Raw genomic sequence first — 13776 nt, forward strand, 5'->3', positions numbered from 1 at the left:
CACCGTTGAATATATCACGTGTCCGTGACGCCCAAATCATTCGAATCTATTTTTTAGATCTCACCTGTCTGCAGGTTGTCGAAATGCCGCTATTTGACCCTTCGACAACAAAGCATTTGAAACCATGGCTAATCAAGTCCCTAGAGCCAATGTAAGTGTGTCTTAATGGCGGAAATGACAAAGCTTGAGGTTGGCGTTCTTCTGTCCTTAAGTTGCGATGCAGACCCCGAAGTGCTTAGTGATTATATCCTTGCCCTACTCAAGCATGATGCCCCAGAAAAGGAGCTCAGGGCTACATTTGTTGCTCAGCTGCGCGATTTCTTAGAAGATGGTGAGCAATCAGGAATACCTTGGCATTTGGTTTTAGTAACTTTGCGGCGACTGGCCTCGTTCGGTCTTTGAATGCATGTAGAAGCCGAGAGTTTCGTAGAAAAATTATTCCAAGTCCTTCGAACACGTTCGTATATCCCCTATGATGATGGTCAGCCACCGCCGTCATCCCATCTTGCTTCACAATCGAATGGAATCCACATTCCCCTTGATGCGTTGGTTACGGCTCCAACAGGACCTAGAGGACAAAAGCGGACGGCAGATTTTGATGAACCGAGACATCCGCCAAAAGGCCCCCGACTGGGCGAGGGGACCCGGTATGTTGGACGTGGAGGTGGTTCGCTGAGAGGGGGACCACGAGATGCCCGGGGAAGACATTCAAGTCCGGGCCGGACAAAAGGTCCAGTCAAGGAGAGATGCCGGGACTACTACAGTAAGGAAATACTTTACTCGCCTCGGCCAATCTAACATGAAGGTCATGTCTAGACAAAGGGTATTGCACATTAGGGGCTATGTGCCCGTTTGATCATGGCGATGAAGCCATGGTGCCTCCAGTGCCGTTCGTTCCTCCTGGTTTTAACCCCATACAAATGATGGGGATGATGCAGCAAGGCTTTCAGATGCCCTGGATGTCTGCCCCAAACGTAGGGGGCCAATATGACCCCAATCATGCCTCGATGGACATATCGCGACCGCCCCCGTACATGAACGGGCGCCGATCCAGTAAAATTGGCACTCCTTCTGATGCCGTGGAGCTATCTATAGATACAGCTGGGGACGGGCGTCACTCGATGGACGTGACACCATCAGATCCAGGTGGACGCAGGCCGAACACGAATGGTTCTGATCTCGGGAGAGGTGGTCGTGGCAGGGGTAGGATTGAACGAGGAGGTGCGCCACCACAGCCCGGAGTATTCCCAGATGCAGAAAACACCACTTTCGAAAGTTCTGCACCACCCTTGTCCAAAAATGAGAACAAAACATTGGTCGTGGAGAAAATACCACCAGATCATCTCTCACTGGATGGAGTGAATGGATGGTTCAAAAAATTTGGTGTCGTCACGAATGTCGCTATTGACAAGCCCTCCGCGAAGGCTTTGGTCTCCTTCCAAAATCACCTGGATGCATACAAAGCCTGGAAGAGCGAAGAAGCCGTCTTCGGTAACCGCTTTGTGAAAGTGTTCTGGCACCGTCCTCTTGCGGGTCATGGCACAGCTGGAACCAAACTACTTGCTGCTTCCGCCCCTGTTATTCAAGGCCTCGGAAAAAAGCCTCCCCACCCTCCCCCGACGCAAACGATGCCACCCACATCGAGCCACCTCCCTCAACACCTTGCAAAATCCCATGAACTGGAGCGCCTCATATCCGAACAGAAGTCGCTCATGGACAGCATAGGGTCAGCGCCTCAAGAGAAAAGAAAGGGAATAATGGCTACACTTCGTGAGGTAGATGAAAAGATGAAGGAACTTGCCTCCAGCAAACCGACACCAATCCCCCCGGTTCCTGACAGCGAGTCAAAACTAAAAGAGAAACTAGACCGCGAACTGGACCTCGTGAAGAATAGCTCGGGACCCTCGGATACCACAATCGAAGGGACGGGAGGGGACCAAAGTGACTTGATGGCCCAGCTTGCCGAGCTTCGGAAGGAGGCAAGCCTCCGCGGAATTAAGATTGCTATAGAATTCTAAATGGTTTTCTCTATACATTTAGGCAGCCGAAGTTGGCGTGTCAGCCAAGGAGATCCAAGGAGTGCCACCGCCACGTGGGCGAGGCTTTGTGACAAGAGGGAGGGGTCGGGGTCGTGGATACGTCGCCCCGCGTGGACGCGGCGGGACACTTAACAAGAATATATCATTAGACAACCGCACCCGAAGGCTTGTTGTGAAAGGACTCAATGCGGATGATGATCATGCTCTTGCGAAACTTGAGGAATGGTATAAGGTGGTAGGTTTCTGAGATCGCGGCAAGAGATGACGCTGATTGGGTTCTCCCATTAAGTCTGTTGGAGGGGATCTAGAATCTTTCCAAGTGGTTAGTTCGGATGAGGTCCAAGTACAATTTAAAACCCGAGCCCTTGCCGAGCAGGTTCGCAGAACTTGTCCATATTATTCTTCAGTGGTTTATATAAACTTTGCTTCAGGCCTTAGGAAAAGGAACGACTGTTCCCGATATTGGTACAGTACAAGTTTCATGGCATCATACCTCTCGGTCAACTCCTGCGCCACCCGTTCCCTCGACTGGGATTCCTGCACTGCTCAATCTCTCGAAATCGGACCCTGAGCTCATTATTACCCCCGCTGAAGAAGATATCGAAAGTGCAAAAACTGTAATACCTGAACCGCACGACGTTGACCATTTCGATGATGGGTGGGGAGCAGATCAATTTAATGATTAGCATCGTGATTTGTAGTTTCATTATGTATTATTTGATGGACACAAGCTCACATTCCAAGCAACATATCCAGTTGACATTCTAGTGCCCCTTGCTGCTGAATTGCTGAAGTCCAGGGAGCGAAAACATCTACAAGTAACATAACAGGTTCAATTCATCATCCTGGGATATTATATTTCTGTACCTCGTATATGGCTTCAGCTGGGGTGCCAAACCCCCTCTGACCCTCGATTCTGTTGACCATGCCGTGGCCTGTTATGACTCCAATCACCGATCCATTTTCTTCATCTATTATGGGTGCTCCTGAAGAACCAGGCGAAGGCATGGTCGAGAACAACATATGTGATAGATGGTCATAGGTACCGGGCTACCGAAGAAGGTTGGCTCTCCAGCCCAAACAAGTGAAGACGTCTGTGTGCCGCACCTGTGCCTCTCGCCCTGCACGATCACGGTATCCTAAAATTTTCCCTTTTACCCATCGACTATTTACAACCCCGTCTTTCCAGCTGAGCCAATCGTTCCGTCTATTGCCCTTCTCGTTAGGCTCTGGAGATTCGAACGAAACGAGCGGACATCTTGTTGGCGTTTCTAGAGGGGCAGGGTAAGGATTCACAGGAAGTGTAGCTGCGAGAGATACACAAGGATGGAGGGAGTACGCTATTAAGTCTGACCGAGGGAGCGACGATAAAATTGAAGATACAGGGTGGACATCCATAGAAGAAGTTATAACGAATGTCCCACCGTTGGAGGAAGAGGATTTGAAGATTGAGCTGTGACGTATCTACGAAGATGTCGAGGCCGGCGAGCTGAGCCTATGTAACGTTGGATATGGATAAGACTGCAATGCTCACTTCTTCTAGCGTATGAGCGCAGGAAATAACTACGGAACTATCATGAGCCGGAACATCCACAGCAAACCCTGAAGAGACCGCAATCTTATGTTGTGACCCATCCACCAAAACATGTGCCACCAGGACCAGAGCCTCGTGAACTCTGTCAAATAGAGGGCGTCTCGACCGATCAGGTGCAGACTCATAAGGAAGGTACATGCTGAGAGTTTTGCAGGCATTGGTCTCATATTCGAATATTATACGTTTACCAAAAGGCTTGGCATACTTCCGGTGCTCCTCTAAAGCCCTTAGGATCCTTATGTCCAAAGCCGGATGTCCAAGTCTCCCCTCAATTTGGAGCCGGTTGGACAGTACATTGGGGAGTAAAGGATGAGGTGGAATCGCTGCCTGTGTCGCACGTCTTGATGACACAAGGAGGCGACAGGCAGTGGTCCTGTGCATGGTAAAAGATTACGAAGCTGAATTGCAACGAGCGAGCGTGTGGATCGTCGGAGCAACAGACTTTCACGCGGCAGATATGAACAGCGAACTGAAAGGGAGGTTATAACTGAGGTGTCTTCGCATCAAGATGCGATGGGCTGGCCGGCTTGTGATGTGAATTTGTGATACTGCTCATGACACGCACTCGCGACCACGCGGTTCATATCATGAAACTGTTTATTTGCAAATACCTTCGATGGAATGAATTCGCTGTACATATTGATCCTTCAACTCGTGAATGTCAGACACGCCGAGCTAGAATGACTTTCCATTGTAAATCCAAAGCCCATTGGTGATAGCCATCCCGGCGCAAGCCCTCAGGTCTGACCGATGTTTGGCAGCGAGAGCCCCACGCGTACAACACCAAGTGTGAGTACGAGTCGCCATGCACGGTAGCTGCGTCACATTGCGTAAATTAGGGAATGACATGAAAGACTCGATCATGGACTCAAAAATCAATATGCACAGTAACGCGAAAGTCCTGAGGCACAACCAAACGGACCAATTGACATCAAGATAAGTTATGTGGTGCCACCGCGCATACCCTGTCCTAGCAGTTGCACCCATAAGTCTGTCCAGCGGTGTCGCTGATCCGTATTGGATCGGGGTAGTCAGCGTAACTTCATTGAAGCAGAATCAATGACTGAGGCCTGAGGCATCCAACTAACAGAGTAAACACTCACAGTTCAGTCTCTTCTTCCTGGTTCATGGCATTCTTGGCAATAGTTTGGAATGCCTGTTCAACGTTAATAGCCTCTTTGGCAGATGTCTCAAAATATGGAATATTCCCCTTTGCTTGACACCACGTCATAGCACGTTTCTGGGAGACCTGTCACAGTGACAATACAGTTTTGAGCAAGTCCATGTTACAACTCCGCGAACGCACATACCTGTCTCTTGCTTTCCTCCACATCAATCTTATTCCCCAAAACAACAAACGGAAAATTTTCGGGGTCATGAGGGCTAGCTTGAATCAAGAACTCATCGCGCCAGCTATCGAGCGTTTCGAAACTCTTCGAGCTGTTCACGTCATAAACGAGCACGCAGCAGTCCGCTCCACGGTAAAATGCCACGCCTAATGATTGGAATCGTTCCTGGCCAGCAGTGTCCCAAAGCTAAGTGATACCAATACCAATCAGAACAAATTCACCAAAAGTGTGTGAATCATACTCAGCGTACTTGCATAGTCACAGTCTTATCGTCTACTAGGACTTCCTTCGTTAGACTAAGGAAAGAGAGGGGACATTAAATACAGATTATGCGAGAAAGGCAACATCCCTTACAAGTCAGCACCGATGGTGGCCTTGTATTGGTTGCTGAAGCGCTTGTTCACGTATTGGTTCATGAGGGACGTCTTCCCAACACTGCGATCCGAGGTGAGAAATATGTCTGTCGGGGAACCACTAGCCTATCACGCACCCGCTATCGCCAAGAATTATGACCTACGATGGGAGTGAGCGACCACACAGGATTGAGGAGACGGTGCCATTGCATCACCTTTAGGAGTACGCGGCCCATTTCGGGAATTGAAGGGAAGAGGACGAGTGATATATCTTCAGCATAAGAGGAAGAGGTACATCAGTCCATCCTCTCTCTTATCGCGTATTATCCTTATGGCTCACATCAGAAACGAGCACGATGACGGGTCGAGGAAAGCAAGTCAGGCGCCCAATTTAGGGGTCCAGGTTGGTCACATGCCTATCCTCATTGGGGAAGGAGGACCCCAGATATTCATTGACTTTCTCCACGAGAACACGCTACTTCCGTACCTCTCGTCACTTTTCCATCAATGGCCAGTGCAGCCTGGCAAGAAGAACTACGGTAAGGATATGACCAATGCAATCAAGAGCATTGAATGACTCATTTTACATACTCTTTGCAATGTGATGTTTGATGCTTGCAGGCAGCGGCTTGTCGAACGCAATCGGAAGGAATTAGCATATGCTGGAATCATAGAACAATGTGAAGCTTTTGGATGCCCCTTTTTGTGGCGGTACATGTCCTCATTTGCAATCGTCTTGCTCAGATCGTAGGCTCTCGCAGCAAACGCGCCTGCTCAAGGAGCGCAATCAATCCTTACTTCGCGCTGTCGGGACAGCTCGTTCTACATCAGGAGGCGCGTCAACGAGCTCGGGGAGTGGTGCAGAGTACGCAGCATGGCTTCGCAGAGCTTTTAACGCCGTTCAACTCAACCCATTTTCCGAACAGTACGGCAGTGCAAACAGCGTACATCGCGTCACTAGAATCACAAATATCATCTCTGCGAGATGAGATGGCTGCCGTATACAAGACTCAAGGCCAGAACGCTCAACGACTTCTGTCGATGAACGAAACACTACGGGAAAAGGAAGAACTCGCTCGCATAGAAGCTGAGGCACTGCGCAAAGCAAGAGATGAAATTGCGACGTCCCGGCGGAAGGTTGAGCAACACGAGGAAATCATGCTCGAGAAGGACAGAAGTGTTCAGGTGAGCCTTTCAAATTTCAATTGTCTTCGCCCATAGCCTACCACGACACCCTTTAGATATTGAACGACGAAATTCAGTCTCTCACTCTGGAGCTCAACCAGGTGATATCTCGGAATGAGGCTCTCAAAGTGGACAATGCGACCCTTCTCCAACGTTGGCTAGATCGCGTAGACGAAGAGGCGCAGAAGATGAACTCCGCCAACACGTTCTACGAAGACATGCGATCCAGAGGTTGGAAATCCACTCTCATCAATAGTGATACCACGACGGGCTCCTCTCAAGGCGGTGCGAACAGCAGTGTTAACGGAGATGGACCGGATAACGATGATGACGAGAGCCCTTTTCTCAATCTCCAGGACGACAAGGGGTCAACAAAAATCGAACCCCTTCGGAATCCGAATGGCTAATAATCGATGACGACGATTGGAGTTCCGTACGATCTTTCCCTAATGCTTGAACTTCTGCGTTAGATGAGTGTTCCCCGATTCTTCCGTTGGGCGCGCCTTGTACCTATTTATTTCTTCTCGTACTATTCCATAACCGGAAAGCCCCCTTTCATGGTGTAAGTTGTGCAATGGATACCTATGAAGTAGACAGGATGATCCATAGAATACAGAAGAACGACCACGAATCATTGCTGTTGTGCTGGTACATTCAACAGAATCCCACTTCCGTTCGGTCCGCCAGTCGGCAGATACGTGACATTCCTATTTTGGCTGAGACTCTGCACGATGGCTTTGGCTGCCTCAATTTTTCGGAATGTGACGAAGGCTTCGCCAGCACGATCCAAAGCGCGGGAAATTGTGGCAGCAGCCTCTGCCTCGCCTTCGGCTCGGATAACGGCAGCTTGACGCTCTTGCTCCGCCTGATATATTAAGGACGTGACCAACCGGCCTCGGAATGCTAGATGTGACAAACCTTCTCCACTATGAACTTAGCACGTTCAGCATCTACAAAGGGAAGTCGCACTCAGTAGAGGCATGCTGCGGTAGGCCGAGTATCCTTACCTTGCTGAGCAATCTGCTTCGCTTCGACAGCCTGTTGGGATGCAACTCAATCTGGGAAAATAAAAAATCCTTGGACATTCATGTAGCGTACCACAGTGAATTCCTATACGAAGGGGCAGAAATCAGTTATAAGTAATCACGGTTTGAAAGATGACAGACTTTTCCGAAGGTTAGATGAGTGATGGAAACATCCTCCAATTTGAGGTGAAATTCGCTAGCGCGCTGCAGAAGATCCTCACGAATTCTTGAAGAAACCTGAATGGAATGTCGATCGCACTTTAAAACCAAAGGACAGAATGTTAGGCTTACCAGCTCTCTCTGGGTAATCAGCTCAGCTGCATCAAACTGGGCAACTATAGCCTTGAGAACTTCGTTCCCGATGGATGGGAGGACGCGTTCATCATAATCCATGCCAAGAGTTTGGTAGATCTTTGGAAGATGCTTGATGTCTGGACGTGAGAGAACACGCAAAGTGATTGACACCATTTGCAAGTCCTTCGAGCCAGTAGTTGTTGAAATATTCTGAAAAAGTATGAAGAACTGTACGCATTTCAGAAGGGTGTTCATTCACCCTCGGCTTTGTGCGGCAGTCGTAGAGAATAGCTCTCTGGATCCAGGGTACGAGGAAATGGGTTCCTTCTGGAGAGGCCTGGCCCGAAGTAGCGTTATATAGAGTGGGCAGCAAGGGAGATTCCGCATACCTCGTCCTTCACCCCAGAGAACCTGTCGAACATAACAGCACGGTAACCACCTGGTACATCGTATAAACTGGCCTGAAGCAAACCAACACCAACCGCCAGAGGCACTGAAAAATTGGGGGTTTAAACAGAAGTACTATGTGGAAAAAGATAGGATTATTCACCGATAAGACGGCCCGCTAGCTGAGCCATCCTTAGCGCTGAGATCTCTCGATTTCTCGGCTTAATGAAATGGTTCAGTAGATTCAGATGCTTTCAGCTTCACGTGAGTGGATGACATACAAAATGTGTGGCTCGTTTATGTGGGGTTTCCGTACGTAATCACGGGAATGGTCGTGTCGTGGGAATAGTCACGGGGCAGGTTCGGCCGGATGGGCCACTATTCAGTTATTAGCTTAAATAATACTCGACTTCGACCTTCGCTCAGAACATTAGTTTTGCCTCTTATCGCCCTCACATCGCTGAACTCGATGTTGCAATGGACCAGGGATTGTGGCCGTCAACATTAATGTTATCCACTCTCGTCGAGACAACACTTTTTAGTGAGCTGTCGATTGGGGTTCTTGTGAGGAGATGCTCATCAAGGGCCAGCGGTTAATGCGTCTCTCATCACTTGGAGTTTTTTCACGAGAAAGCGAAGAGCATTATCCCCCTTTCTACGAGTCTCGTTATATGCAGGCTTTTTGGTGGCGGCATCCCATACCTTCCTCGGTATTGCAATGATGCGTTTGTCCATCTTTCATCAACAACCGGAAATGGAGGGATACCCCGACATTGTAATTGACACATCCAAGTCATCCATTCTATGGCACCAGCTCCGTCTTGTCGTACTTGGGTTATCTGTAGGTGTTTCATCCACTGCGATTAAGTACTCCTTTAAGTCAGCGTTTTCAGATCGTTCTACACGACCTCATTCTTCTCTGGAGGCTATGTTTTATCTGGGAATTCTCTTTAAGAGTCTGTGCTGGACCAGCACTCTGCTGGGTGGTTTATTCGGGTGGGTTGAAAGCTTCGATAGAATAGTCAAGTTTCTGATCTCCGAGGAGTCTTAGCATTATGTTTCACTTGGAACGTCTTTTTTTTCACGTCAGCGTATGGGGAGCAAGATGTTCAACTTCCAGTAAGACAGACACTCCGTGAGTCACATTTGCATGCAGCCCTCTAACTCGTACACATCCACCAAGATCGAGATCGCTCTCTTCACCCTCGCGGGCCTGGACCATGCTATCATGACGGCGCTGATAGTTTTCAAGATTCTGACTCTTAAAAGACAGCTGCCGCCTTCGCCTTGCCATGCAGAACAATTGCGGTTTTACAACAACGCAGTTACGGTCCTTTCGTTGTATTCGATAATCTATCTTCCTCTCTTATCCCTGTACCCGGTCTTTGGGTCAATCCATCTACAATCTCGCTACATTTACATGCCAACTTTATGCCAACTAAATGTAAGCATTATTAAAATAAACCATACTGAGTGGGTTTATTGACAGTGCTTCTGATGGATCACTAGGCCATTTTGCCTACTCTCTTCACACTTCACTCGCTTTTTCACACTTACTCTGGACATTAATCGATACACTACACGAAGTCGGACCCCCCCGTTTGTTTTTTTTTGGGTGGCCGCGAACTGAATAATTTGCTTAATGCGTTAACTCAAGTCTTTATCGGCCCCAGTGTCGCAGTGATGCGCAAGCACTCTTGTTCTTCCCACCAGTCGATATCACCCTCCCCTACCAGCAACAGTTCCTATGTTACTCGGCATAGTCAGATGTCTTTGCCCCTCTCAACTTTCGATACTCTCAACTGTGGCGCAGCTAAGCTGGGGCCATTCCAAGCCACAGGGATGCGCTGTGCAGATATCACGGTTGCCCAAGTTGTTCAAGCGTTTCATAAAAATTCGTGTTGGAATATCAACGCTCATCTACGACTGCCGATCTACTGGTTGGGGAGTTGTGAGACTTTCACTTAATATCATCGTGGCTAACAACGATTATACCCAATTTGTTTCAGTCGCGATTTTTCACCGATACCCCGCGCTCTCAATCTTGATTGTCGTTTCATCACAAGAAATCGCTTTAAGCGATATTGGCTCTAGTTGTACATATAAGATACACTGGATGCCGTAATTTTTCCCTCTCCCTCAGTTCTCCATACCGAGATTGAGGTGCCTTTTTCCTGTGTTTGCGTATAACTCATTGTATTCTCATGTTATAGTCTACGCGTACAGGTAAAGGGACAATTCATTAGTTCTCCATATCGAGACTGAGTCTACATGTATAGCAAGCATGGAAAATAGGGGAAACAAATCTTCAAACCAGATTGGAGTGTGCACAGGCACGAGACACATTGACACGTCAGTTGAGCTGGTCTCTGTCCGCCCCCGGCTGCGGGTAGACCTGGCAATTGGGATTATATGCTCATCCTCTCTTCCCCAGTAGAATGAGAAGTGGTGCGCAAGCCCGTTGATCTAGTTTCCGGGTGCTAATGTCTGTCAGGTTATTTCACATGCAACATAATCAATTCGTTTGTCGCTCAGCAATTTTTAAAAAATTTGGATCCCTTACACTCAACTTAATTTACAAACTCAGCAGTGACGTTGCTGGAGTCGGTCGACTCTACACTGCCCTGAGTCTGACATTCTCCTCTACTGATTCATGGTCAGACCAGTCTGGTCCCTGAATGTCTAGGTGGCCAGATCCATACGCTTGCACCAGCATTCCTGTTGGATTATTCATCGAAGCGACTAGAGAATGCGTGGTAATAATTGCTTCACATGGACATCTTTCCGAGACGTCACTACAAGGCTTAATTCGTGAACCGAGTGTGATGTTGTTGGTGGATGAGCACTAGCTCTTACATGGACGAGCTAGGTTCATAACGAAGGCTGTGTTCAGCGATATCGGATGTTCTGAATCTGCAGCCACCCAGTTAAGCTATGCGACATGATCCGCGTGAATCGGTGTTGGATATCCCAGTTTGCATCCTCTAGGGATCATGAGCACAGCAGAAAACGTCATCGAGTGATCTCCCGCAAATAGGGGGGCAGATCAAGGAAACGAGGCCATAGAAATGAGCCTGCGTCAAAGAAAAAAAATTAAACAAACGACTGGTATACGAACGCTCCAATTTGCATATGGGAACAAGGGCCAAGACGAGGACGAAGATGAAAAGACAAAAATCCTTCAGGAAAACAAACACATTTTTAGGATACCCAACTGTTAGATGCCAAAGGAATTGGACGAAGGCAATTTGAGTCGATGAATGTACAACGTCCCGTTATGGGAGAGACGAGGAAGGAACTCACATGCGAGCGAAATAACGATGTAGAGGGTTACCAACCTGTAGTCGGGTCGGGAAATCTAGCACGAATAAATGTACATCAAATCATCCATGTAATTCGATTTCCCCTTCCTGAAAAAATAAGTGAGTCATTTGGACGGCTACACTAGATCTGGAACGACCCACTGGATAAGAAGATTGGCTAAAAGGACGCTGACGAAAAGTGTCGCAGTCTGGAAAGGAATCGCATCAATTTCACGGCCATCTACGGCAAAATAGATCCTCACTCCAGATTAGCGAAGAAGAGCGTCAAGTCGTGGCGAATTCTGAGAGGGTTCCCGCAGGACGCAGAGCTGGGCTTGAGACTCACATCCACCCAATCGTGACAAGTAGAGGGATGACGAAAGTAGCAACTTGCTATAATGAATTTGGGCTCAACGTTGAACGTCAAAAGCTTTAGCTGAGTAAGGTACGATCGAGCTGCCAACGCCAAGGCCCATCATCATTTCCATTTTCCCCTTCGCAGTCATCAAAACACTTGTGAACAGCCCCCTGCATTTGCCTATAGGGTGCCAGTCCAGAATGACAATGGATTATCGCTTCGCACCACGAACGGGACAAGAACGAGACCGGTGAAATGTCTGGGGATCGAGTATCTGTCAGCAGCCTCTTCAATAGAAGCAACTCAATAACAACAATATCGTAAGGCTACTAAGTACGCAAGAATCAGATAGGATTCGCTCACGCCAATCGGCACTGCAAGAGGTAAGGATCGTGACAGCGAGAAGCCTATGTTGGAAAGGGAAAACCCCATTCAGGATATTGGTGCTGAATGAACTCACGAAACGCTGGTAGACACTACATTCATTTGTGCAGGTTCCTCCTCCATCTCCCCCTCAACCTCGGGCATGAACAGGCCAGTATGAGTCTTCAACTGGAAGATCAAATACGCAATGTAGACGCCCAAAAGCAGTAGGGACGTTCCGCGAGAGATCACCAGCAGACCTAAGTAGCTTGGGTCACCTGGGCCGGGAGATCCATCTTTGAAGATCAAGTCGATTGATCCTCTTTCCGCTTGTATATTCGTAGATGTCTATGTTAGTAGAGGCTGGGGTCCAGCCTAGCGGAAACACATTCTGAAGAAACTGTATAGATGCAAAGAAAAGATGAAAGGAAAATGCGAATAATAGTCAACTGAATTGTAATACATAGTATGCGTTCACGTAGCGGAGACGAGTCTGGTGTAGGACGAATGATGAATAACCAATTGACGTACTTAGGAACAAGTTATTAATTTGTTGTGTCGTCGCACTCGTAGTCCGGGAATTAAGAAAAGTGAGGTGGCCAACTGGAAGGAAAAACCAAAATGAGAACTGCGGCACTCAGGATTCCCATGTAGTCCCCTACCATGGTACTAGCTGAGCGGTAGTCGGCTTAACTTCGCAGATCAGACGGGATGCGGTGCTTTCCGAGTCCTATGGCCGCAGGTGACCGCAGCTCCATTCCCACCTCTGATGAAGGAATATCCATACCGACGAACAGAAATGCATTGAAAGAATGTATATGGGTCATGGGCATGGCTGTCCTGTCGTTAATGGATACTGTGGGTGCAGGCCTTCGGGCAGGAGAGTTACTATTGGGATTCGAACTGAGTGGGGAGAGAGCTAGAGAGATCGAGAATGGTGTCGCGTTAAACGTTATCATTAATTCTGCTTACACACGTAACCTCTAGTTCTCAAGTCTCCGTGAATGTGCGAATGACTTACAGCAAGAGGCAAAAGAAAACGTCGAGTCAGTTAGGGCGCGCGGACGCTAGGCAGGTTACCAGCCTCTATGAGAATGCAGGCGGACGCGCGATTTTTCTGTCTCTTGCTGTAAATGTACATCATGCTCCGAGGGTCTGGCCGTACAGGAAGGGAGTTAAGGGGAAAAGACGCAGAGCGCAGACCAATGGGAGAGGGAGATAACACGAACAATGCCAAAGATGATAACGAAATGGGAGGAAAAAATGGATGGGAGCAACATAAAATATCGACGCAGAATGCAAACTTGGAGCGACGCGCGTAAGCAAAACTGGCAGATTGTGACTACATAATTTCAAGACTATCGATAGGAAGTGTGCAGGTAATGGCTTAGACCGTGCACCTTGCCCACTACTCTTCCCACGGTGGCCGCGAAAGTGCCTATCTCAATGTTCGCTCTCACAAGCTCAACACAGGTCGATTTGTTATGTTATCTCCCACAGGGTTCCCACATCAGTCACAAGATCACT

General features: G+C 48.2%; 8 protein-coding genes across 8 annotated transcripts; 4 read left to right on the forward strand and 4 right to left on the reverse strand.

Moving 5' to 3' along the window:
• The first annotated feature begins 30 nt into the window (after positions 1-30).
• Positions 31-2967, forward strand: EI90DRAFT_3292861 (uncharacterized protein). Its single transcript, XM_039067354.1, has 7 exons — positions 31-151; positions 213-331; positions 413-763; positions 817-1979; positions 2041-2271; positions 2329-2415; positions 2471-2967. The coding sequence occupies exons 1-7, from the start codon at positions 84-86 to the stop codon at positions 2723-2725; spliced, it is 2274 nt and encodes a 757-aa protein (XP_038910368.1). The 5' UTR covers positions 31-83; the 3' UTR covers positions 2726-2967.
• On the reverse strand, positions 2422-4074 carry EI90DRAFT_3080647 (uncharacterized protein). Its single transcript, XM_039061896.1, has 5 exons — positions 3574-4074; positions 3147-3503; positions 2907-3089; positions 2776-2851; positions 2422-2663 (listed from the first exon to the last, which is right to left on the reverse strand). Exons 1-4 carry the CDS (start codon positions 4012-4014, stop codon positions 2804-2806), a joined length of 1029 nt encoding a protein of 342 aa, XP_038910369.1. The 5' UTR covers positions 4015-4074; the 3' UTR covers positions 2422-2663; positions 2776-2803.
• Positions 4075-4244: 170 nt separating this feature from the next.
• Positions 4245-5716, reverse strand: EI90DRAFT_3080649 (small GTPase superfamily). Its single transcript, XM_039061897.1, has 8 exons — positions 5676-5716; positions 5551-5606; positions 5473-5495; positions 5337-5417; positions 5233-5278; positions 4944-5168; positions 4737-4882; positions 4245-4673 (listed from the first exon to the last, which is right to left on the reverse strand). The coding sequence occupies exons 2-8, from the start codon at positions 5569-5571 to the stop codon at positions 4604-4606; spliced, it is 612 nt and encodes a 203-aa protein (XP_038910370.1). The 5' UTR covers positions 5572-5606; positions 5676-5716; the 3' UTR covers positions 4245-4603.
• Positions 5717-5761: 45 nt separating this feature from the next.
• Positions 5762-7374, forward strand: EI90DRAFT_3080651 (autophagy protein 16-domain-containing protein). Its single transcript, XM_039061898.1, has 5 exons — positions 5762-5874; positions 5957-6015; positions 6080-6200; positions 6262-6520; positions 6577-7374. Exons 1-5 carry the CDS (start codon positions 5843-5845, stop codon positions 6925-6927), a joined length of 822 nt encoding a protein of 273 aa, XP_038910371.1. The 5' UTR covers positions 5762-5842; the 3' UTR covers positions 6928-7374.
• Positions 6685-8466, reverse strand: EI90DRAFT_3080652 (prohibitin). The gene is made up of 9 exons (XM_039061899.1): positions 8390-8466; positions 8229-8332; positions 8099-8176; positions 7837-8049; positions 7687-7782; positions 7619-7630; positions 7528-7558; positions 7439-7470; positions 6685-7385 (listed from the first exon to the last, which is right to left on the reverse strand). Exons 1-9 carry the CDS (start codon positions 8415-8417, stop codon positions 7152-7154), a joined length of 828 nt encoding a protein of 275 aa, XP_038910372.1. The 5' UTR covers positions 8418-8466; the 3' UTR covers positions 6685-7151.
• A 393-nt stretch (positions 8467-8859) lies between these two features.
• On the forward strand, positions 8860-9318 carry EI90DRAFT_3080655 (uncharacterized protein). Its single transcript, XM_039061900.1, has 2 exons — positions 8860-9067; positions 9120-9318. The coding sequence occupies exons 1-2, from the start codon at positions 8945-8947 to the stop codon at positions 9246-9248; spliced, it is 252 nt and encodes an 83-aa protein (XP_038910373.1). The 5' UTR covers positions 8860-8944; the 3' UTR covers positions 9249-9318.
• On the forward strand, positions 9165-9884 carry EI90DRAFT_2603191 (uncharacterized protein). Its single transcript, XM_039053307.1, has 3 exons — positions 9165-9222; positions 9272-9670; positions 9736-9884. The coding sequence occupies exons 2-3, from the start codon at positions 9377-9379 to the stop codon at positions 9793-9795; spliced, it is 354 nt and encodes a 117-aa protein (XP_038910374.1). The 5' UTR covers positions 9165-9222; positions 9272-9376; the 3' UTR covers positions 9796-9884.
• A 1903-nt stretch (positions 9885-11787) lies between these two features.
• Positions 11788-12510, reverse strand: EI90DRAFT_2939123 (uncharacterized protein; the record flags this gene model as incomplete). Its single annotated transcript, XM_039055221.1, has 6 exons — positions 11788-11830; positions 11875-11921; positions 11978-12056; positions 12092-12188; positions 12250-12293; positions 12347-12510. Coding segments are annotated over 6 exons (474 nt in total), but the record flags the coding sequence as incomplete, so codon positions are not given.
• Between the last annotated feature and the right edge of the window lie 1266 nt (positions 12511-13776).

The sequence above is a fragment of the Cantharellus anzutake genome (genome assembly GCF_015039405.1).
Source record: "Cantharellus anzutake strain C23 chromosome Unknown EI90scaffold_82, whole genome shotgun sequence".
NCBI classification, from domain to species: domain Eukaryota; kingdom Fungi; phylum Basidiomycota; class Agaricomycetes; order Cantharellales; family Hydnaceae; genus Cantharellus; species Cantharellus anzutake.